At 40.5% G+C, this 22,986-nt stretch overlaps 1 protein-coding gene across 1 annotated transcript in view; it reads right to left on the bottom strand.

The window, feature by feature from the left end:
- Positions 1 to 22,986, bottom strand: part of LOC146969002 (macrophage mannose receptor 1-like) — a 31,914-nt gene continuing 8,928 nt past the window's right edge. Inside the window, exons 2-4 of the mRNA XM_085759609.1 lie at positions 1,394 to 1,771; positions 601 to 927; positions 1 to 488 (exon numbers count right to left, since the gene is read on the bottom strand). Of these exons, the coding sequence (XP_085615735.1) occupies positions 145 to 488; positions 601 to 927; positions 1,394 to 1,771 (1,049 nt within the window). The 3' untranslated portion in view covers positions 1 to 144. The remainder of the gene's footprint in view (positions 489 to 600; positions 928 to 1,393; positions 1,772 to 22,986) is intronic.

Consider the following 22,986-nt stretch of genomic DNA (forward strand, 5'->3'; position numbering starts at 1 on the left):
CATCTGTGATTTCTACATTTGTCATGTGCTCTTCAATAAAACCAGAGAGCAGAATTTATATAGTACAAGCTTGTTGCAGTTAAGAAACATACAGCAGAAATATAACATCTGTCACCACTGGGTCTGGGAGGGTTTGACCTTTTTCTATAAAACACAGATGAAATTATACATGTCAGTCTCACTTCTTTTGAACCACAGGTGATTTCCTCCTTTCTCCATGGCAGCACAGTGATCACACTCATCAGGATCCATCTCTGGGGCCCAGTTGTGATAACAGACAAGGTTATCGTTGACCCAGAACCAAAAACCCAGAACGCAGGAGTTTCGCAGTCCCAGCCAGACGTAAGGAGTGGAGGCCTTCTTGGCTCTCTGTTCAACTGATCTCTGCTGCTCAGGGTTGGTGATGGAGACCAGGTCATGGTGGTGCTCTCTGCAGTAATCCACAGCCTGGTCCCAGGTCAGGTTTTGTTGGATCAGGATCATGTTTTCTGTCACGAGCAAACACAGGAAGTTCAGTTACATTCTGAGAACAATGTGCTACAGAAACAACCGTCAGATGTTAAACACAGAAAAACAACAGAGAGATCTTTGTAGACTCACCTTCATAGCAGAAGAAGGATCTGCTCTCAGAACAATTAGCACTGTCCCATTTTCCTGATCCCTTTAAAAAAGCACATTTCTTTTGTTCTTGTCCACTTCGAAATGACTCCCAGTGTCTGAAGGAGGAGTTGCTCCCATCTGACCACAGCCAGGTGTCTCTGAACAAGCCGATCCACGTTTTAATGTCATTGTTGTCATCTTCACAACTTTCTAAACCGTCTATGTGATCTCCACTGACCAGGTCTGTGTGATGTTCTCTACAGTAGCTCTGAGCCTCGATCCAGTTTTTACGTTCATTAATCCAATGAAATTTTACACTGGAGTTCCCTGTGGAGTGAATAAACAGGAATCATCAGTCAAGATGCTCTGGACCTGAGTCCATGTTTTTTTTTTTTTACTTTTCACTTAAGAGATAATAAGAATACGAATATTCATTTATTTATTATCAAGTCTCTTTACAATGTTATAAGAAATCTGTCACCATAATGGGCATTAAGCAAAACAAGAGCCACGTGTATAGAAGTCTTTCCTTCCTTGATAGAAAACAAAAGTTGTTTTTGTGACGCAAATTTATCAAATTACAGTGCCAGAGAATTGTGAGTATTACCTGAATTCATTTAAATCACAGTCGCCATTTTGAATTGTTTTTTTTTAATACTTAATTCTGTCCGAGTCAGTGTGGTGCATGTCCACATGTAAAAACACTTATTATACAGACAGGCTGAAAAGCTGAACACATGTAACAGATTACACATACAAGTATGAATACTACAGTATAGAGACAGATTCTCACCATCGTAGCAGATAAATCCATGTTTCTGAGAACAAGTAACATCCACCCACTTCTTGTCTTTGCGCATCCGCACACAGTTCTCATGACCTCCTGCATCATTCGGCTCTCCCTTTTTCCATTTTTCATTGTTTTCACTGTACACCTCTCCAGGTTGAGACCAGTGCCACTTCCTGTCATCTCCTGCGTTGCTGTACAACCCAATCCAGGCTCCAGCTGAACTCCCTGCAGAGTTTTGGAGTCTCTCCATGTCTGTCATGTTGTACACTTTGGCCAGGTCTGTGTACTTCTCTCTACAGTACGACTGAGCTTCATCCCAGGTCTTCTTCTCATTAATAAAGTGGTACTCATAGCGATGACATGTGGAGAAGGAGCACTGACCTACACACAGAGGAAAAATATGATTCAGATCACAGCTCACACCCAGCCTCTCCATTTCATGGTTCCCTGAGTGTGATTGTGGGACGAGCAGCAGCGCCAGTCATCAAACATGGTGATATGAACTCAGATTCATTTGTACATTAACTCCAGCAGTGGCTCGGGTGTAGAGGCTGGTTAGATGAATCACTTACCCATGAGAAGGAGCAGAAACAGACCTGGCTGCATCTTCACTCTGTCAGAGTAAGAGGAAGGCCTCATGAGGCGCAGTCCGTCCTGAGGATGGAGACGTGGTTTCAAACTCCTGCACAGTGGTGTACACAGATGGACACTAGGTGGTGCCCTTTGCCCTCTGGAACAGGCAAGTGCCGTTTTTAATTTTTTAATTTTTACAGTTTAATGTTGCTGACATGACCATCGATCAGTTCTCAATTAAAAGCATGTAATAATGCCCCCTCTCTTCCCTCTCTTCCTGTGTCAACGTGAACGCACAGAGTGAACACAAACGCGCGTTGCAGCAGCACTTCACAGCTGCAGCACACACACATCTCCTCCTCTGCCCCACCAGCCAGGTAACACATAAATGAATCGAGTCGAGTGTATTGTTTCCCCCCAAGCTTCAGTTGCCAAGCTATAACTTGAATGTATGGGATAGTAATTTACCACAGAAAAGATTGTGTAGATCAAAAAGCGTACTATTATGAAAATACTGATGACCAGACAAGAGTTTGCGGCGAAATCAAGCAGATCATTTTGTTCTTCCACTGTTTTTACTTATGTGTACGGTTAGGATGGCGCATGGTCAGCGCCAGGGGGGAAGCAATCAGACACCTACTGGTTGTCCCCATTTTTGGTGGAAACAGTGGATAGAAGACTACAAGAATAGAAGTTTGCACTAAATATAATACACGAAAAGCTTTTTCGACGCCTATGCGCAGATACCATCATGTCATGGTCCATTTCATCATCTTATGGTAGATTTTGTTGACATGATTGAAATGTAATTTTTGTAGATGAGTAGAAGCAGTATCAACTAAAGCACCAGGTCATACTGTAAGTCAGTAACCAAGTTCTGGTGTACAGAAGTGGTTCCGAGGTTTGGTATGCCAAACACCATCAGTTCAGTCAATAGTGAAATCCAAACTGTATAGTTGACAGTAAACACGAGCTGAATTTGATAAGATGCTTTGCCTTTGGAACTAATACTAGAATCCACAAAGTTTTATTTAAACAGGTAAAAGTACTTGGCTATCACAGAGCCAAACCAAAGACTACAGCCAGGCAACTGGATGTATGTTGAGGTTTTTATGAAGGAAGGAGAATCAACCCAGACGTGAAGGACAACTGAAGGTCATCTTGGTAACATCAACTGCATTGTAAGTCGACGGTAAGAGTTTTTATTCCTCCTTACCATTGCTGTAGAGCATATGATCCTTCGAGAACAATATATGGCTGCAGGAAAAAGGTTCAGCAGCTCCTTAGTTGGAAGGAGCCAGTGATACCACCTTGCAGAGAGACCAACTAATGGAGACAGTAACATGGCTCCATAACATATGACAGCTTTCAAACACCAACTTAAGGCCCTAATGTCATATGGTTGCTTTGATTTGGATATGATATTAAAAGTGTAGGCCCCTAAGTTCAGCTAGGTTGACTTAGGAGAATATATATTTTACTTATATGTGTTTTTTTCTGTGTATTAATTATATTTCCTTACTTCCTTAGTTTGCCTTACTGACAGTTACACCATGACAGACCACTACGAGACAAGACCAGTGCAGGCAATACCTGGAAAGGCCAGCGAACCATCTCATGGTGCCATCAAGGCCAGGGGTGATTCCTCGCTATGGAACATACATAGCCAAGCCAGTCTGAGGTCTAGACGTGGCAATGCAACCTCAACCACGATCGTTGTACATGGGACAGCTGATGAGTCCATATCTTCCATCGCAGTATAAGGGACACCCATGATGCAGCCGACACCTACCTTGGAATCGCTACTACATATATCAGAACCATCACGTATGATCCAAGTGGAGATGCAACCGACTACACCATGAAAGTTGTGTATCCTGAGATGAATGCAACTACTACGGAAGCTGTAACGCAGCATGCAGAAAGACTGGTCGACACTCGCCACTGCTAAGCCACAATATGAAGGCACTAAGAACTAAGAACTAAAAAACAACTGTCTGATGATAGAGAATGGTCAACACATGAAGAAACTACATCAGCTAAGGGACAAGAAAAGATTGGCTCACGAGAATCACGAGTTGTGACAGGAAGGCAGAGCCATGAAGGAAAACACCATGACGAAGAGCTTTGATGCTGATGGACATTACACCTGTTCCCTCTGATTTATATACCTGATTTATATACTCTGTTGATATACCTGTTGTTATACTCAGACAAGGCAAATACATAAGTATCTTAATGACTTGTTACTACGTTAGAATTACTAATAAGACATATTCTCATTTAGACAAGAACCTACTAATTCTTTTGATCTACTGCCGTACCATGTAACCAGTTTGCCAACAACTACATCTGCGGAAGACGTATGTGTATCTATTAATAGTGAAATAGTGAAACTTATAGTGGTTAAATACATTGACATTTAATGTTGAACATTAATATTTTAATGCCACCACTACTGTATTATGAGTCACAACTACCTGCTGTCTGACTCACATCATACATGTTGTTTTTAGTATTTTTTAGTCTCTGCTTTTAACTGATTCTGGTAAACACATTATGGTTAATATTGAAAACATATTGTTTTGGCCTGCTGAAACTCTTTACTTACTGATTGTCTTGTCTTTATCATCTGCTGTAATCATGCATTGTATGTCATTTTAGATTTGATGAGACTTTGCAAGTCTCACAGGGGGGAATGTTGGGTAAAAAAAGGAAAAGCACTGAGCTCTGATACAGCAGAGAGAGACAGAGAAGGGAGGGGTGAGCATGAGGAAACCAAGAGAGTGCTGAGGAAGCAAGGGAGGAGTGGTCAGAGTGTGCGCATGCGTGGGAGTGCATCGTCAGGGTGTGCGCATGCGTGGGAGTGCATCGTAAGTTTGGTGTCTAGGTGCCTACAGAGGGAGTCAAGGGGGGTAACGTAGATAACGCCCGTCAGCAAGACTGTGTGGCGCCAATGAAGCTGAACTTGGGATGAACCCCAACACGTGCCATAGTAAGACACGTCCATGAAGGCGGGGATTAGCATCGTGTGATGTCGTATAATATTAGTTGAACAAATCAGCGGGGCAGATCGTAGTCGAACCATCATCGTCAACCGTCATTTGAATAGAAGGGAGGATCGTAAATAAAAAGCGAAGACAAAGAGATAGCAACTTAGTCTGGTCCGGAACAGGCTCGGGTTTATGTCCATTTTTTCTAAGTGGCGTAAACTCAAAGCTCAGTCTACTCTGATCGCCTTGTGGAGCTATTCTGATACTCTGATGGGATTTTTCTTATAACTTTGATGAACAAATTTTATAACCTTTGAGCATAGACCATTATTTTGTACTAATTACATGTTGGAATAAAAGAGATCCTTGATCGCAACTGGCCCTGTTTTGGATCTTATTTTTCCTCCGACACTGCCTTGTTGTAATGTCACCAAGCAGTATTATTCACATTGGTCTCTTTTCATTTTAAAGCAAATTCAAATTTCAAATTCAAATTTTATTTATTTTTATGGCACCCGTCATGCTAAAAGCAGCAACACAAAGTGCCTCACAGAGGCTAAAAACAACAAAGAAACAAACAGAAAGAAACAACCCCCCCGCCCCAGCCCCCCCGCAAATACACAGTGACATAGAGACATACCAACACACATAAACCACACACCTACACACATACACACTCACAAGCTTGCACACCTACACACTAGCTGTCGTTAGTGAGACATAGTTATAGAGACATGGCCAGGCACCAACACCTGACGGGAGAGGAGAAGCCACCTTTGGGGCCGGGCCGACCACACTGAGAGGGCTCCCGGCCCACGACTAGGGAGCGCTGCCACAGAGGCACAGAGGTGCAGAGCCCTCTAGCCACCCGGGCCAGAGCCATCAGGACAGCACCCCCATCAGTCGACCAAAGCAAGTCCCAGAGGCAGGCCCCCAGACAGTGGACAGTAAAAGCTAAAAAATAAAACAGTTAGATAAGATACAAAGTATAAGATAAGATAAAAGGCATAAAAATCATAGAAAATAAAATAGAATAAAATAAGTGAAATTAATTAAAATAAAATGAGTTTATCAAATCAGCAGAAGTCATATAGAATAAAACTAAATATAATATAATATGAAGCCTGATTAAAAGGAATAAAGAAATAAAGGAAATCAATTAAAAGCCTGATTAAAAAGATGGGTCTTGAGCCTCTGACCGGAGGCTGTTCCACAATCGGGGGCCATAATTACTGAATGCTGCCTCCCCGTGTGTTTTGGATCTAACTTTTGGAATGGCTAAAAGGCCGGCACCGGAGGGTCCACGAGGGTTGATATGGTAAAAGTAGGTCCAGATAGATAAAAGGGCCCAAGACCCTAGAACACTAACGTCGGGTGATTTTCACCCATGGAATTATTGTTTCATAATTTTCATTATGTTGCTGTTGTCTGAGTTTCATGGGTCCCTGGGTAGCTTCATACTGCTCACTGACGCCATTGAAGGTAGGCATGTTTCCCTGCTCCCATCCCTAGTTTTTTCAGCAGGCACATGTTCGGGTGGATTTCACCCGACGTTAGTGTTTATGTATTCTAAATCTGGTGACCATTTCTGGTGATGCTGAAAATTTTTCTTTTTTCTTTTTACTCCACCAAATAAGGCTCAAATGTCCCACAAATGGGTGGTCTGAAGGACAAGTTCCCAGCTCCATTAGCTTTTTTTTAACGAAGTTTTTGTTAAAAAAACAAAAAACAAAATCACAAATTTTGGACATTTTTTCATAGGTTCCTCCATGATACCTTTTTTCATTTCGTGAAACATTGTATAGTGGAAAATAAAGGAAGTGTACTTCAATTTTCCATGTATTGTTGTATTTTAATATACTTTGATGAGAAATATTTCTTTATGGGTATATTATATTGGGTAAAAAATACCCGGCGTTAGTGATGATGTTACTATTTTTAACGTTAGTGTTCTAGGGTTAAAACATCTAAAAACTAGTAGGCTAAAAGAACCTTAAAATCGATCCTGAAGTGCACGGGGAGCCAATGCAGCGATTTAAAAACTGGAGCAGGAGAATGATAATGCTCACTCAAGTCTTTGAAGTCTCAAGTCTGAACTAGAGGCCCTTTTTTTCAATACTGTGTTACTGTAAAATGTGTAGATTTCTAATGGTTTTTTGTTTTATGGACACAAGCATGCCCAATGTTGTTGTTTCCATAGTCTCTTTGAATTAATGCATTAATCATATTAACATATTGAAATGAATAAATATGCAATAACGTACAAAATATGCCTGTAGTGTTTTTTTTTAATCTAACACTGCTATAATAAGGCAGCCGGCAGTTCCACATGCTGCACAAGGTGACCTTATTTTTCCCTGAGCACCTGCCCCCCAAAATGTCTGTGCACGCCACTGCTCCTGCAGCACAAAGGCTCAACATTGTACAGTCAGCTCTTCAGTGGCATTTTGCTACACTTTCAAACATTACCTACATCATAGTTTCATACGTTGAGAGTGAATGGACAACTTCATCAAATGCAAAGCTACACAAAAAATAATTCAATCAAATCTGGTGAGTGAAGCAGCTAAATTCACCATATTCCTTTGTTTATATATTTAAAAATATTCAATTCTCTAATAATAAAACAGAGTTAGCTCAACTTACAGCTGGTGATTTCTTCTCTCTCCGCTTCAGCCTGATGTCTCTCACCCTCGTTCCCTGTCTCTCTCTGAAGTGTTGATGAAAGCAGCTCCAGATCAAATATCACTTCACACTTATCACTTAAAATCAACAAGTATCAGCTTTCTGTCCCCACAGAACAGAGCAGAGGTGATTTACATAATACAGTGGAAAACAAACAAGGAAAGTGGTAGGTGGAAATATTATACAGTATCTTTTCAATATTTGACTTGCAGAACTTCATATTCTGATCAAAATCTTTGTGCCTTCTGATGTAGAATTACTTTCAGTGTTGTCAGTGTTTATTTTTGAGGCAGAGACAAAACTGATGTGGCCTGACGGTGCCAACAAGACGGCTATTGATGAATTTGCTGAGCTCATCTTATTTGTTTTTAGGTGAAACAAAAACAGAGATGACGTTCAACCAGTGAACCCACAGCACAGTCTTTAGGTTGGTGCACAGCAGGTCAACTGAACATGTGAAATGCACTAGAGCCACATGGAGGTAGTTGTACGTTGGTGAACACACAATTTGCCCATTTGAGTCCAAACTTTTTGTTTGTTAAAGGTTATATTCGTGTTATATGTTGATTTATTAGTAAATAGCACAGGGATCGGCCGATTTATTTAACTACAGAACTGACATATATGAATACATTCAGCTTACAATGTCAAATTTGAGCAGAGGTGAGTGTGGGATCCCCCATGTACAGACAGTGATGTTTACAAGCAAAAGCAAAAACAACCTCTAAAAGAAGAATAAAATATAAGAACAGCTAAAACAAAATAGGATCACTGTTATCCTTCATCATGACTCATCATTATTCATACCTGTGCTTTTTAAAAAACTTATCTTCACAGCAATTTAAGAGACCACAATAATGGTCTGCCTATATGAACTGGGACAACCTGATATATGATATATATGATATATATATATATAAATATATATATATATATAGGCTATATATATATATATATATACTGTATATATATATATTTTTTTTATCAGTATTCAATTAACTGCAAATTGTGTTGTCATGTGTCACCAATATATGCTCTCAGATTTGTTAATGTGCGTCAGAATATTTTTTGATGATCTACTAATAAGCTTTTATTATGTGTGAGTGAGGACTTACCACAATGAATACTTTTGTAATGCATTGTGTTACGTTAAATCATGTTAAAGGAGTCATCACCCGGAAATCGTATTTTTCCTTGTTAAAACATGTATACTGGTGTTGGACCTCAGTGGAAACTTGCCTGAAAACCTGGGGTTTGAAAGTGGCTGAGTTTTTTCGTTTGGGCTCTTTGTTTAAGCCAGCGTAGCTCATGAGGCTGCACACCTCAAAATTATGAGATTTTGATTCTGCGCCTACGGTGACGTCACCGTGGAGACTGCTTTCATAAACACACCTCTCCTCCACCACCCGACTTCTGCCGCGCCGCCATTACGTGTTGTTTTATTTCCCACTGTAGCGCTGTTATTTCGTCACTTTATTAAGTTTTAATAATTTTTCATGCGAGAAAGTGAGGGTTTAGATCCCGAATATGTGGTTACTTTATCCAAATGACGGCTGTTTAGAAGTTTTCTCCGCGTTGGGAGAAGTGAGCTGCAGCCAGATGCAGCGAGTACCAGAGGAGCGGAGAGTGACTCGTCAGCAACCCGCCTGCAGCTGCTCGTTAACCGGTCAAACTACGTTGTCATGCCCGCGGAGGAAACAGTCGTTAATTAACTTACCGGCAGGTTTGTAGAGGTTTACCGCCGACTGGTTAAATTCTTTTTAGGAGATAAATGTTTGTCTCATTGATGAAATCTTTTTTTTTTTCTTCTTTTTTTTATTGGTGATGAAGTGATAGACAAGGTGACGTGAGGGACAAAAAATGTTATAAGCACATATAACCACATAGACAAACATACGAACAATTGACATAAGTACAGACAACAACAGCAAAAGACATGCCACGTTGATACATGAATGTAGTGTTAGGTGTATGTGTGTGTGCGTGCGTGCGTGTGCGTGGATGAGAGGTTAGTGGAGTGCTATTACTTAATACAATATGGTATATAATACGGTAATAGTGACAGTAATAATAATAAAGAAAAGAAAAGAAACAAATAATGATAATATTAGGGATAATGAATAGATAATAAGAGAAAGGAGCAATACATGTATATAATAATGAAATAAAACTTTGAAAATAAAGGGACAAAAAAATAAATAAATGAAAGAAAAGAAAAAGAAAGAAAGAAAGAAAAAAAAAATATTATAATTTGTAAAAAAAAAAAAAAAAAAAAAACAGATGCATGTAATCATTTTCCTTTGTGTAGATTAATTTTCATGATAGTGATAAGTTGCAATGAGAGGTGAGGTCAGGTCGTGCCGCCGGAAGGAGGGCAAGCAGGGGCCCGCCCCTGGGCCTCATTGATGAAATCTAACAATTGTGGCAGTCGTATTAGTTTGTTTGAATGAAAAGTGAAGCTTCACAGAGCAGCAGCAGCTTTGCCCCGGGGCTCTGTAGCCTAGTGCAGAAATCACCACATTTGCATCAATAAATACATGTTTTACAATGAACCGATACAATTTAGTTTTATTTTATGAAGTTATAACATGGTTACGGTACACAACAGAGAGCAGCAAAGTATGCGGTTTCCAATACAGCCTGCATGTAGCCAGTGGCGGACTGGCACCAAAAAGAGGCACTGGCAATTTTGACAGAGAGAGGCCACATTGCCTTCTCAGGTCATGGGGGGGGGATGGGTCGGGGTTGCACAATGGTTTGCACAGATAACTCTTAAAATGTGTGCAACACCTTCTCATCACAATCCACGCCATCTAGGCTACAGTAGCATACACAGATCAGCTGTTATTAAAATCCAACTCATCAACAACAGGATCACGATATTAGACCACCACTCACATTACACAACAAACAATTAATCCACACTCAAACCGAAGCAACAATAATGTTAACTGTACTCAACAAGCTATTATTACAAGGTATAGCCTACAACAGATATGACAGGCAACCTCGTGTGTGTGTGTGTGTGTGTGTGTGTGTGTGTGTAAGAAAGAGAGGGGGAGAGAGAGAGAAAGTAGGTAAAACCTGCTAAGTTAACTGTTAGCTACCGTAGCTCAGGCGTTGGTTTCCGTCAGGTAAAAGCTGCCGTTTATTCCTCAAATGCAGTTAAAAAAGTTGTTGAGCCTCTCCGGTAGTGTTATCCATCACTGCAGTTGTAATACCCGCTAAACTGCTGGACGCAAAATCCGAGGGGGCGTCTGTTTGTTTACAATTCACGAAGGCAACGTAAACGTAGACGACGCTCACACTTGGGGTTACGCAATGAGGCAACGTAGCCTCCTTGGCGTAGGCTACAAGTCTGGGGGAACATACTGCGCATACACACCGTACGGGCAGGAGAGACAGAGCAGCTCTGTGCCTCTCTGAAATACAACGAGACGGCGAGTGGCTTCTACGGCCGCTGCCTGGCCGGAGGTAAACTCATTGAGTCCCCTGACCGCACGTCCCTGCTGGAGAGCAGTGCGTGCGTGCGTGATTTAGAGTGAGACAAGACAACCTACAGTAACCCCCCCTCTCCGCCCCTTAGAATAAGTTTTAATGTTGAAACATTTTAAGAGTTAGTTTTGTGTTAGTCCATGCATAATTTGCGGCCGCCTATTAACGTAGCCGCTCCGCTTTATTTATTTAGCCTATTTCATTTATTTATTTATTTGCAGCCGCGGCCGCCTATTGATTCGACCCTTCGCTCCACTTTATCTATTTGGTGGGGCCGCCTGCGGCCGCATCGCCAGGCGGCCGCAGTGGCATTTGCCCACATTGCCCAATGGCCAGTCCGTCCCTGCATGTAGCCCACTGGGCCAGCCACCATTCCGGCTCTGTACTTCCTGCGTCCAATCAATGTGCGCCTCATTACATATTAATACAATGAACATCCGGACCAGTCAAAACCTCCCGCTTACTCTCACGAGAGAAAGTTGCCATATGAAAAAGTATCAGAACAAGCTATATGTTTGAATAAAAAATAAAAAAAATGTTTCCAATAAGTTTAAAGAACTGATTCAAAGCAATTTAAGGGGGATTGGATACATAAAAAACCAGGTGATGACTCCTTTAAACAATGTTTGCTTGTATAAATCGTTCTTGTACACCACATGTGCATGCACAATATCCTAGAGCTGTAGTCAGAGAATGCAACCTCACAAGCCCCTGGAGGGGGTTTTCAGCATTTCTCCTCCTTGATTCTATATGTTGCATCTTTTTAACTTTGTTGACATGGAAAACAAATAAACAAACAAACATTACTCGTTCATCTGTCATTTCTACATTTATCATGTGCTCTTCAATAAAGCCAGAGAGCAGCATTTATATAGTACAAGCTTGATGAAGTCAGGAGACATACAGCAGAAATATAACATCTGTCACCACTGGGTCTGGGAGGGTTTGACCTTTTTCTATAAAACACAGATGAAATTATACATGTCAACCCTACTTCTTTTGAACCACTTGTGATTTCCTCCTTTCTCCATGGCAGCACGGTGATAACACTCATCAGGATCCATCCCTTTGGCCCAGTTGTCATAACAGGCAAGTTTATTACTGACCCAGACCCACCATTCTAGAGTGCAGGAGTAGCGCAGTCCCAGCCAGACGTAAGGAGTGGAGGCCTTCTTGGCTCTCTGTTCAGCCAGTCTCTGCTGCTCAGGGTTGGTGATGGAGACCAGGTCATGGTGGTGCTCTCTGCAGTAATCCACAGCCTGGTCCCAGGTCAGGTTTTGTTGGATCAGGATCATGTTTTCTGTCACGAGCAAACACAGGAAGTTCAGTTACATTCTGAGAACAATGTGCTACAGAAACAACCGTCAGATGTTAAACACAGAAAAACAACTGAGAGATCTTTGTAGACTCACCTTCATAGCAGAAGAAGGATTTGAGCTCAGAACAATCAGCACTGTCCCATTTTCCTGATCCCTTTAAAAAAGCACATTTGTTTTGTTCTTGTCCACTTTGAAATGACTCCCAGTGTCTGAAGGAGGAGCTGCTCCCATCTGACCACAGCCAGGTGTCTCTGAACAGGCCGATCCACAGGTAAATCCAGTTGTGTAATGTCTCTAACTGATCTCCACTGACCAGGTCTGTGTGATGTTCTCTACAGTAGCTCTGAGCCTCAATCCAGGTTTTAGCTTCATTAATAAAATGAAATTTTTCACTGGAGCTCTCTGTGGAGTGAACAGTAATAGGAATCATCAATGCTCTGGTCCCGGCCTGAGTTCAGTTCAAATTTTTTCACTCAAATTATCTGTGGAGTAGGCCTACACAGATAATAAGAATAAAAATTAACGTTTATTTATTCATCTATTATTTTTTTCACCGAGTGTCTTTGCCATGTTATAAGACATCCGGCACCATGAGTATCATGTCAGAAAGTGCCACGTCTGTCCCACCTTGTATAGAAAAGTTTTCCTCTTTTTTCACACAGATTTATAAAGTCTGAGAATTTTGGGTATTAATTGAATTGTTTCTTCTTTTTTTCCCCCCACGTTATTCTCGTTGCCATGTTATAAGAGATCTGGCACCATAATGAGCATAACTCAAAACAAGAGCCACGGCTGCCCCACTTTGTATAGAAGTCTTTCCTTCCTTGATGGAAAAACAAGTTTATTCTCTTTTTTTCCACACAGATGTATCAAATTACAGTGTCAGAGAATTTTGAGCATTACCTGCGTCCTTTTTAAATCACTGCAGCCAATACTGAATTCTACCCGAGTCAGTGTGGTGCATGTTCACATGTAAAAACACTTAGTAGACAGACAGGCTGAAAAGCTGAACACACGTAACAGATTAAACATACAAGTATGAATACTATAGCCACAGATTCTCACCATCGTAGCAGATAAATCCATGTTTCTGAGAACAAGGAACATCCCCCCACTTCTTGTCTTTGTGCATTCGCACACAGTTCTCATCACCTCCCACATCATTCGGCTCTCCCGGTTCCCATTTTTCTGTGTTTTCACTGTACACCTCTCCAGGTTGAGACCAGTGCCACTTCTTTTCATCTCCTCTGTTGCTGTACAACCCAATCCAGGCTTCAGCTGAACTCCCTGCAGAGTTTTGGAGTCTCTCCATGTCTGTCATGTTGTACACTTTGGCCAGGTCTGTGTACTTCTCTCTACAGTACGACTGAGCTTCATGCCAGGTCTTACTCTCATTAATAAAGTGGTAGTCATAGCGATGACATGTGGAGAAGGAGCACTGACCTACACATAGAGAAAAAAATATGATTCAGATCATGCTTTGTGTTCACGTTCTATTATGACTGAGAGGTGAGAAAAAGCCAGCACACTCTCAATGACATTGAAAAAGACTTAGGTCGAAACGTCTGTTCTTGCCTATCCTGCAATAAAGAATCGTCAAAGGGATATTTAGCTGCTATAGCCGTGCACCTCTTTAAGATTTATCCTTTCATATTTTTTTGGGTGAGTGCTCGCTTCTTCCTCCTGTGTTCACTTTCTATTATGAACCTGTTCTATTGAGGACTGAACTCTTGTATTGTATTTTTGTTGTTAATAAGGATCGCCTCGGAAATGAGATCCTTTGAAAATAAAGTCACATTGTGGGATCAGTCTGATGCTACTGTATTAAAATGAAACACAGAAAAACGACGGAGAGATCTTTGTAGACTCACCTTCATAGCAGAAGAAGGATCTGCTCTCAGAACAATTAGCACTGTCCCATTTTCCTGATCCCTGTAAAAAAGCACATTTCTTTTGTTCTCCACTTTGAAATGACTCCCAGTGTCTGAAGGAGGAGCTGCTCCCATCTGACCACAGCCAGTAGTCTTTGAACAAGCCGATCCAACGGGACTCCCAGATCTGTAACTGATCTCCATTGACCAGGTCTGTGTGATGTTCTCTACAGTAGCTCTGAGCTTCAATCCAGGTTTTAGCTTCATTAATCCAATGAACTTTTTCCCTGGAGCTCTCTGGGGAGTGAACAGAAACAGGAATCATTAAACAAGATGCTCTGGACCTGAGTTCAATTTTTTTCTTTTTATTAAAAAAAAAAATCACTCAAATTTTCTGTGGAATGCAGAGAGATGATACAAATAAGAATCGATGTTTATTCATTAATTAATTTGTTAATTAATTTTATTTATCAAGTCTCTTTGCCATGTCATAAGAGTTCCGGCGCCCTCATGAGCATAACACAAACAAGAGCCAAGTCTGTCCCAACTTGTATAGAAGTTTTTTTTTCTTCTTTTTTTTCATGTTGATTTATCAAATTACAATGTGAGAAAATTGAGCATTACTTGAATTATTTTAAATCACAGCAGGCAATTTTTTTTCTTACTTAATTCTGCCTGAGTCAATGTGGTGCATGTTCACAAAACACAGGCGGAAAAGCTGAACACATGTAACAGATTACACATACAAGTATGAATACTATAGCCACAGATTCTCACCATCGTAGCAGATAAATTCACGTTTCTGAGAACAAGGATCATCAAACCACTTCGGTCCTATGCTTATTCCCACACAGTTCTCATGACCTCCTGTATCATTCGGCTCTCCCTCATCCCATTTTGCTGTGTTGTTATTGTACACCTCTCCAGGTTGAGACCAGTGCCACTTCTTTTCACCTCCTCTGTTGCTGTACAACCCAATCCAGGCTCCAGCTGAACTCCCTGCAGAGTTTTGGAGTCTCTCCATGTCTGTCATGTTGTACACTTTGGCCAGGTCTGTGTACTTCTCTCTACAGTACGACTGAGCTTCATCCCAGGTCTTACTCTCATTAATAAAGTGGTACTCATAGCGCTGACATGTGGAGAAGGAGCACTGACCTACACACAGAAAATATATTACTCACAAAATTTACACCAATGTAATATAATGAGAGAGAGTATTTGCATTTTAGGAGCGTCACAGTGTAGCTGAGAAAGGGAGGCTTACACATCACCACGAACAGAAACAGTCTCCACCACATCTTCACTCTGTCAGTCAAGCTTAACAAAAGTCACATTTTTATTGAAAGATCAATTTAATTGTAAATTAATTATTAAGTAAAAATGTGAATTATAAATGTATATACAGTAAGAATTTTACTTACATCTGGTTTGTGCTGTATTTTTCTGTCATGTGCTGATGAAAGCTGCTGATTTGCTCGTCTACAATCGAAATATGAAGAGATATGAAGAAACAAGGCAGGAAAAAAACATATTGTCTACAAATACAGTCCAAAAAAGTCATCCACATCACTCTGGTTCTTGCATCTCTACACTGGCTTTATTACAGAATTAAGTTTAAAACATTTTTATTTTTACTTTAAGGTAATTTCAAAGGTCTAGATTGAAAACCAAAGGCAACAGCGCCTTTACCTTTAGGGCCCTGACACTTGTTTGGGAGTTGAATTGCTGAGTCAGTCAAATATTCTCATTGTTTCTTTTCCAAACTCATTGGCATTGTGCATAGGATTTATTTTGATGTTTGTATTTGATTTATGTGAAACACTGTTCATAAATCCTTCTGTGATGCCATTTTGTAGCTGTGCAATTGTGCACATCACACTGTTATCACAGGCTGATAAACACGTTTGAAGCAAGATTTAAAAAACTCAGCATTGTGCAGTCAAGCTTAAGAAAAGCCACATTTTAATTGATTGTATCTGAATCAATCATAACACAAAATCGTGAATTAGACAGTAAGAATTTTACTTACATCTGGTTTCTTCTGTCGTCTTTCTCCGTCATGTGCTGATGAAACCTGCTGTCTGTCAAATATGACACGCTCCACACATATATGAGTGATCACAGATGTGATTTACATAATACATCAGAAAAACAAACACAGGGTGATCATTAACCTTTGAGTCTATAACCAGGAAAACAAGAAGTGTCTGTGTCCAGGTCTGTCTACAGTACGTCTCTATGGAGTTCATCCCAGGTCTTATTGGCCCCAATAAAATGTCTCTCATACAGCAGAGATGATAGAAGAAAAAAATGACACAATATTGGAGCTGAAAGTGTCACAAGCATCTAACATCAAAATCATGGCTGTCTGCAACAGTGTGCAGCAGCAGTAGTGCGATTGATCTTTGCTAAATGTTTTTGAAACACACTGTTCAATGGGAAGCATCAAGATACTGTAGTTCAATATTTGTGATTAAATATCATATTGTGTCAGTTCAAATGCTTTGAGTTCGTTTGGCAGTTTCAAATATCAGCATTTGAAGCAAGTTATTAAAAAAAGGTAACCGGCATAGTAGAAACAAGTAGAAGTGGAAGATGATGTGTTAGGGGTAAATTTCAAATTTACAATTCAATTCAATATTTGTGATGATTAATTTGAAGATATTTCTACATTTTAAAAAGTAAAGTGTAAGATTCAATTTTTTATTAATTTTTTTGCTCCACAGACCTGATAAAAACTGACAGCCTCCATACCACTGATGATGGACTCTTGACGTATGATGTAGCGTTTTATTGGGATTCAAATGCCACAGCTATTGTATCTCCATGCAACCATAACAGGCACTGTAATGTCCTGCTTGGTTTTACAGAGGAATAAACATGCAAATTTTAGTCATCCATGCTGGGTTTAATATCCTTGAACATGACTAATCCATTGTAGCCAGTTGTTTACACCCTTGCATCACCTGGCGTCATTTATTTTTAAGGTCAAGCTAAAAATAAGGCTGAGTCCATACTAGCTCTACCAGGCTGCACGTAGGAATGGCAGCATTAAGTTGAATGCAAATGTCAGCATGCTAACATGCTAACATGCTCACAGTGACAATGCCAAAGGCTGAATTATTCAAGGTGCAATGTTTACCACATATACATCTGTTCATATAGTGTTGATTGATCCATGCTATGCTATGTTGCACAGAATGTAATGCAGCTATAATCATTTATGTCTCTGTCTTTTCAAAATATATAGATATTTGTAAATGAATTTTATATCCTCAGTACTTGTTTTGCACATTGCCTGGTTGAAGGTTTATTTGTTTTATTGTTTATTGTGTGTATATTTCTATCTGTTGAGTTGTGTTGTGTTTGTGTTTTTTTTAATTTTTTTTAGCCCTCTCTACTTTCTTTCTTAACTTGACTGATGTAACAACTAAATTTCCCCGTTGTGGGGTGAATAAAGTACATCTAATCTTATCTAACTGAGAAGATGCCTTGAACACATTACAATATTTGAAAAGTACATGCAAAATGTATTTGATCATGTGTGTGTAAAAAGACAAGATCACTCTATTGTTCAACAGTTTATTGTTTGATAGATTCAACGGTAGCACTACATAATACGGCCCGCGACTTACAGCGTACCTACCGCTCTCTTGCCGCGTAGGTTGCCGCTTATTTCACACAAGTACTGAGTAACTGCAGCTCACTTTCCCCCCTGTTTCCCCCGTGCATTTACAGTGTAACTAGGCTGCGTCTTAGCGCGTAACTTACATCCTGCTTCACACCAACTTCCACAGAAGTACAGGGTAACTCTCGCTGTTTTACAGTATAACTAGGCTGCGTCTTGGCACGTAACTCCTGTCCTACTTTACACCAAATTACACAGTAACTCTCGCTCACTCCGCCACTAATTACCCCGCATTTTACAGTATAACTAGGCTGTGTCTTAGAGCGTAACTCCCGTACAATTACGTCCTACTTTCCCCGGACTTACAGTGTAACTCCTGCCAGGCACATTAGAAATTAAATAGTCTACTGTACAATATGAGCACAGTTGCAATCCATGTTTTCCAAAAGTGTCAGCAGCGACATTTCACCTCTATTTCAGAGATTTATTATTCATTATTTAATTGTATGGTTTGGAATAGGTGAGAAATGGGTATAGAGTGTGGACATTTTCCAATACAGTAACAGGCTGGCTGGTAGCAAACTTACCTCTCTAAAATGCACATCTATGAAAGTCTATTTCTGTCATCCAAGGGCAAAACACAAACTATACAGTAATACATCCACAATAATGAGTCATTCGGAGAGTTAGAAAATGTTTTTATTATTTTATTAACCAGAAAACACATGACACATCCACATCCATGATCATTCATAAACTTTAAGTACAGTAAGTACCCTACTGTAAGTGAGCACTGTTACCCCTCCTTAGTCTGCACCTATACAGTAGCTGTCATGCACCTACACACTACTTGTCTTAGAGTTACCCAGTAAGTAGAGGGTAACGGGCTGTATTATAGAGTAATGGCTGTTACTCCCTCCTTAGTCTGCACCTATACAGTAGCTGTCATGCACCTACACACTACTTGTCTTAGAGTTACCCAGTAAGTAGAGGGTAACGGGCTGTATTATAAAGTAATGGCTGTTACTCCCTCCTTAGTCTGCACCTATACAGTAGCTGTCATGCACCTACACACTACTTGTCTTAGAGTTACCCAGTAAGTAGAGGGTAACGGGCTGTATTATAAAGTAATGGCTGTTACTCCCTCCTTACGCTGCACCTATACAGTAGCTGTCATGCACCTACACACTACTTGTCTTAGAGTTACCCAGTAAGTAGAGGGTAACGGGCTGTATTATAAAGTAATGGCTGTTACTACCCTCCTTACGCTGCACCTATACAGTAGCTGTCATGCACCTACACACTACTTGTCTTAGAGTTACCCAGTAAGTAGAGGGTAACGGGCTGTATTATAAAGTAATGGCTGTTACTCCTTCCTTACGCTGCACCTATACAGTAGCTGTCATGCACCTACACTGTACTTGTCTTAGAGTTACCCAGTAAGTAGAGGGTAACGGGCTGTATTATAAAGTAATGGCTGTTACTCCCTCCTTAGTCTGCACCTACACAGTAGCTGTCATGCACCTACACACTACTTGTCTTAGAGTTACCCAGTAAGTAGAGGGTAACGGGCTGTATTATAAAGTAATGGCTGTTACTCCCTCCTTACGCTGCACCTATACAGTAGCTGTCATGCACCTACACACTACTTGTCTTAGAGTTACCCAGTAAGTAGAGGGTAACGGGCTGTATTATAAAGTAATGGCTGTTACTCCTTCCTTACGCTGCACCTATACAGTAGCTGTCATGCACCTACACTGTACTTGTCTTAGAGTTACCCAGTAAGTAGAGGGTAACGGGCTGTATTATAAAGTAATGGCTGTTACTCCCTCCTTAGTCTGCACCTACACAGTAGCTGTCATGCACCTACACACTACTTGTCTTAGAGTTACCCAGTAAGTAGAGGGTAACGGGCTGTATTATAAAGTAATGGCTGTTACTCCCTCCTTAGTCTGCACCTATACAGTAGCTGTCATGCACCTACACACTACTTGTCTTAGAGTTACCCAGTAAGTAGAGGGTAACGGGCTGTATTATAAAGTAATGGCTGTTACTCCCTCCTTAGTCTGCACCTATACAGTAGCTGTCATGCACCTACACTGTACTTGTCTTAGAGTTACCCAGGAAGTAGAGGGTAACGGGCTGTATTATAAAGTAATGGCTGTTACTCCCTCCTTAGTCTGCACCTATACAGTAGCTGTCATGCACCTACACTGTACTTGTCTTAGAGTTACCCAGTAACTAGAGGGTAACGGGCTGTATTATAAAGTATTCTTTGTTATTCCCTCCTTAGAGTGCAAATACACTGTAATTGTCCTGCAACTACACTGTAGTTGTCCTGGAGTTACCCAGTACCTTCTACTGCAGCTGTAACTACTGTCTAAGTAGAACCAGTAAGTTAGAACACAGTTTGTTTCACGAGATAACATCATCTGAAAGTACAGTAATACAAAGACAAAACTAACTGAAGTGTCCCTGACATCATAAAATAACAGATTTCTACTGGCTTTTGTTATTTACATTAAAATTCATTTTTGTTCCTTCTGTTATAAACTGTTTCATTTAGTTTTGATCCATCTGTCTGGTCCTTCTAGGTCTAAAATAGTCAGTCAAGTCAGTTTCATTTGACAAAATGTACTTTCTAAGTTAGAAGAGTCAAGTTGAAAAGATTGTTGTGATACTACTATCACACCGGAGTGTGACACTCAGTAATGGAGAATGGATGGGCTCCTCCATAAAAGGTGATCTTGATCTTGATCCAGCTCCTTGGGTCAAGGCAGAGATCAGGGTCATGGGTGGCGTGCCATTTCCCTCGTCAGGCACCATTTTCATGGCATCTCATAAACCTCACCTGTGTAGAAACATAATTATATATTGTATCATCAACTTCATCACATAAATGCATCACTGTAAAACAAAGAAAACAAATTATACATATTTTTTTCTTTAACTATTGAGTAAATATTTTAACCATTTAAAAATCTTCAATTTTACAAAATCAATGCTATGACCATACTGTTTCACAACTGTAGGCTGCACCAGTACATTATTGTTACTCTTGACTGTATTCATCATACCATTCATTACCAACAGTAACGTTAGCTAATGGAGCTAATGTGGACAGTACTAACACAAATACAGTTCCCGGTTAGCTGGTGCAGGGGAAAACACACACTATTATCTTTAGCACAAGCTAACATTGCTAGCTGCGTTAGCATAGCTACTTAACTCACCAAGAGGTTGATAACGCGGTCAAACTGCCGTCGCACAGGTCCTCGGTTCATCCCTCTCGTCTCCCGGGGTGTTTGCTCTGTGTTTATATCAACATATCACATCGTAGACATTGCATAATTTCCCTCACTTCTCCACTTCGTCTCCTCCTGTCGTCCCTGGCTGTGTCAACAAGCTCCGTCCTCGCTGTGAGGTGGGACTTTCTACCTTCTCAACAGGCAACCAATGACAAGTGAGCAGCTTCTGGTCTGACCAATGACAGATGGTCAAATCTGAGCGACTGTGGTAGTCAAATAGGATGAAATAAGTTGTCAATCACAGTCTCTCACCTTTGACCATCTGTCATTGGTCAGACCAGAAGCAGCTCACTTGCCATTGGTAGCTCTGAAGAGCTATGAGCTCGAAACGTTACTATTGATGTGCTAATAAATCTGCACAGAAGGGAGCTGATGTGTGCGGTCTCCTCTTTTTGCTTTTCATGGATGTGGATGTGTCATGTGTTTTCTGGTTAATAAATAATAAAAACATTTTCTAACTCTCCGAATGACTCATTATTGTGGATGTATCACTGTATAGTTTGTGTTTTGCCCTTGGATGACAGAAATAGACTTTCATAGATGTGCATTTTAGAGAGGTAAGTTTGCTACCAGCCAGCCTGTTACTGTATTGGAAAATGTCCACACTCTATACCCATTTCTCACCTATTCCAAACCATACAATTAAATAATGAATAATAAATCTCTGAAATAGAGGTGAAATGTCGCTGCTGACACTTTTGGAAAACATGGATTGCAACTGTGCTCATATTGTACAGTAGACTATTTAATTTCTAATGTGCCTGGCAGGAGTTACACTGTAAGTCCGGGGAAAGTAGGACGTAATTGTACGGGAGTTACGCTCTAAGACACAACCTAGTTATACTGTAAAATGCGGGGTAATTAGTGGCGGAGTGAGCGAGAGTTACTGTGTAATTTGGTGTAAAGTAGGACAGGAGTTACGTGCCAAGACGCAGCCTAGTTAAACTGTAAAACAGCGAGAGTTACCCTGTACTTCTGTGGAAGTTGGTGTGAAGCAGGATGTAAGTTACGCGCTAAGACGCAGCCTAGTTACACTGTAAATGCACGGGGGAAACAGGGGGGAAAGTGAGCTGCAGTTACTCAGTACTTGTGTGAAATAAGCGGCAACCTACGCGGCAAGAGAGCGGTAGGTACGCTGTAAGTCGCGGGCCGTATTATGTAGTGCTACCGATTCAACAACAGATAATTCAGTTACACTTCAACAAAACTTCAAAAACTGTTAAAGAAAAAAAACATTCTAGGCCTATATGATTATGATTCTGTAGAGAAAAACAATAGCACACCAATCCCGACTGAGCTGTATGTTTCGATATATAATTTGCCTGGGTCCTCTCAAAAATACACTATAGGAGGAGTAGCGAACCAAAATTTTACACAAAAGAGGAATAATAATAATCAATAAGAAACACAGAGAGCCTCGGAGAGTTAGCCTCGTGACACAGACAAAACATGATGATCACTGTTATCATTCATTAGCCATGATGAAAAAAGCCTCATGTTCCAGAGCCAGGACAGAGAGACAGAAAAACACAAGTCACTTCCTCTCAATATCTAAACTGCTTTTAACCTGTCTGATTTTTATGAATTTTATTCATCTCCGTGTGAGTCTGTGATTTCTACATTTATCATGTGCTCTTCAATAAAGCCAGAGAGCAGCATTTATATAGTATAAGCTTGTTGCAGTTAAGAAACATACAGTACAGCAGAAATATGAAGCTTAGCGA

The sequence above is a fragment of the Trachurus japonicus genome, chromosome 18 (genome assembly GCF_045865225.1).
Source record: "Trachurus japonicus isolate A0001 chromosome 18, Traja_1.0".
In the NCBI taxonomy this organism is placed as follows: domain Eukaryota; kingdom Metazoa; phylum Chordata; class Actinopteri; order Carangiformes; family Carangidae; genus Trachurus; species Trachurus japonicus.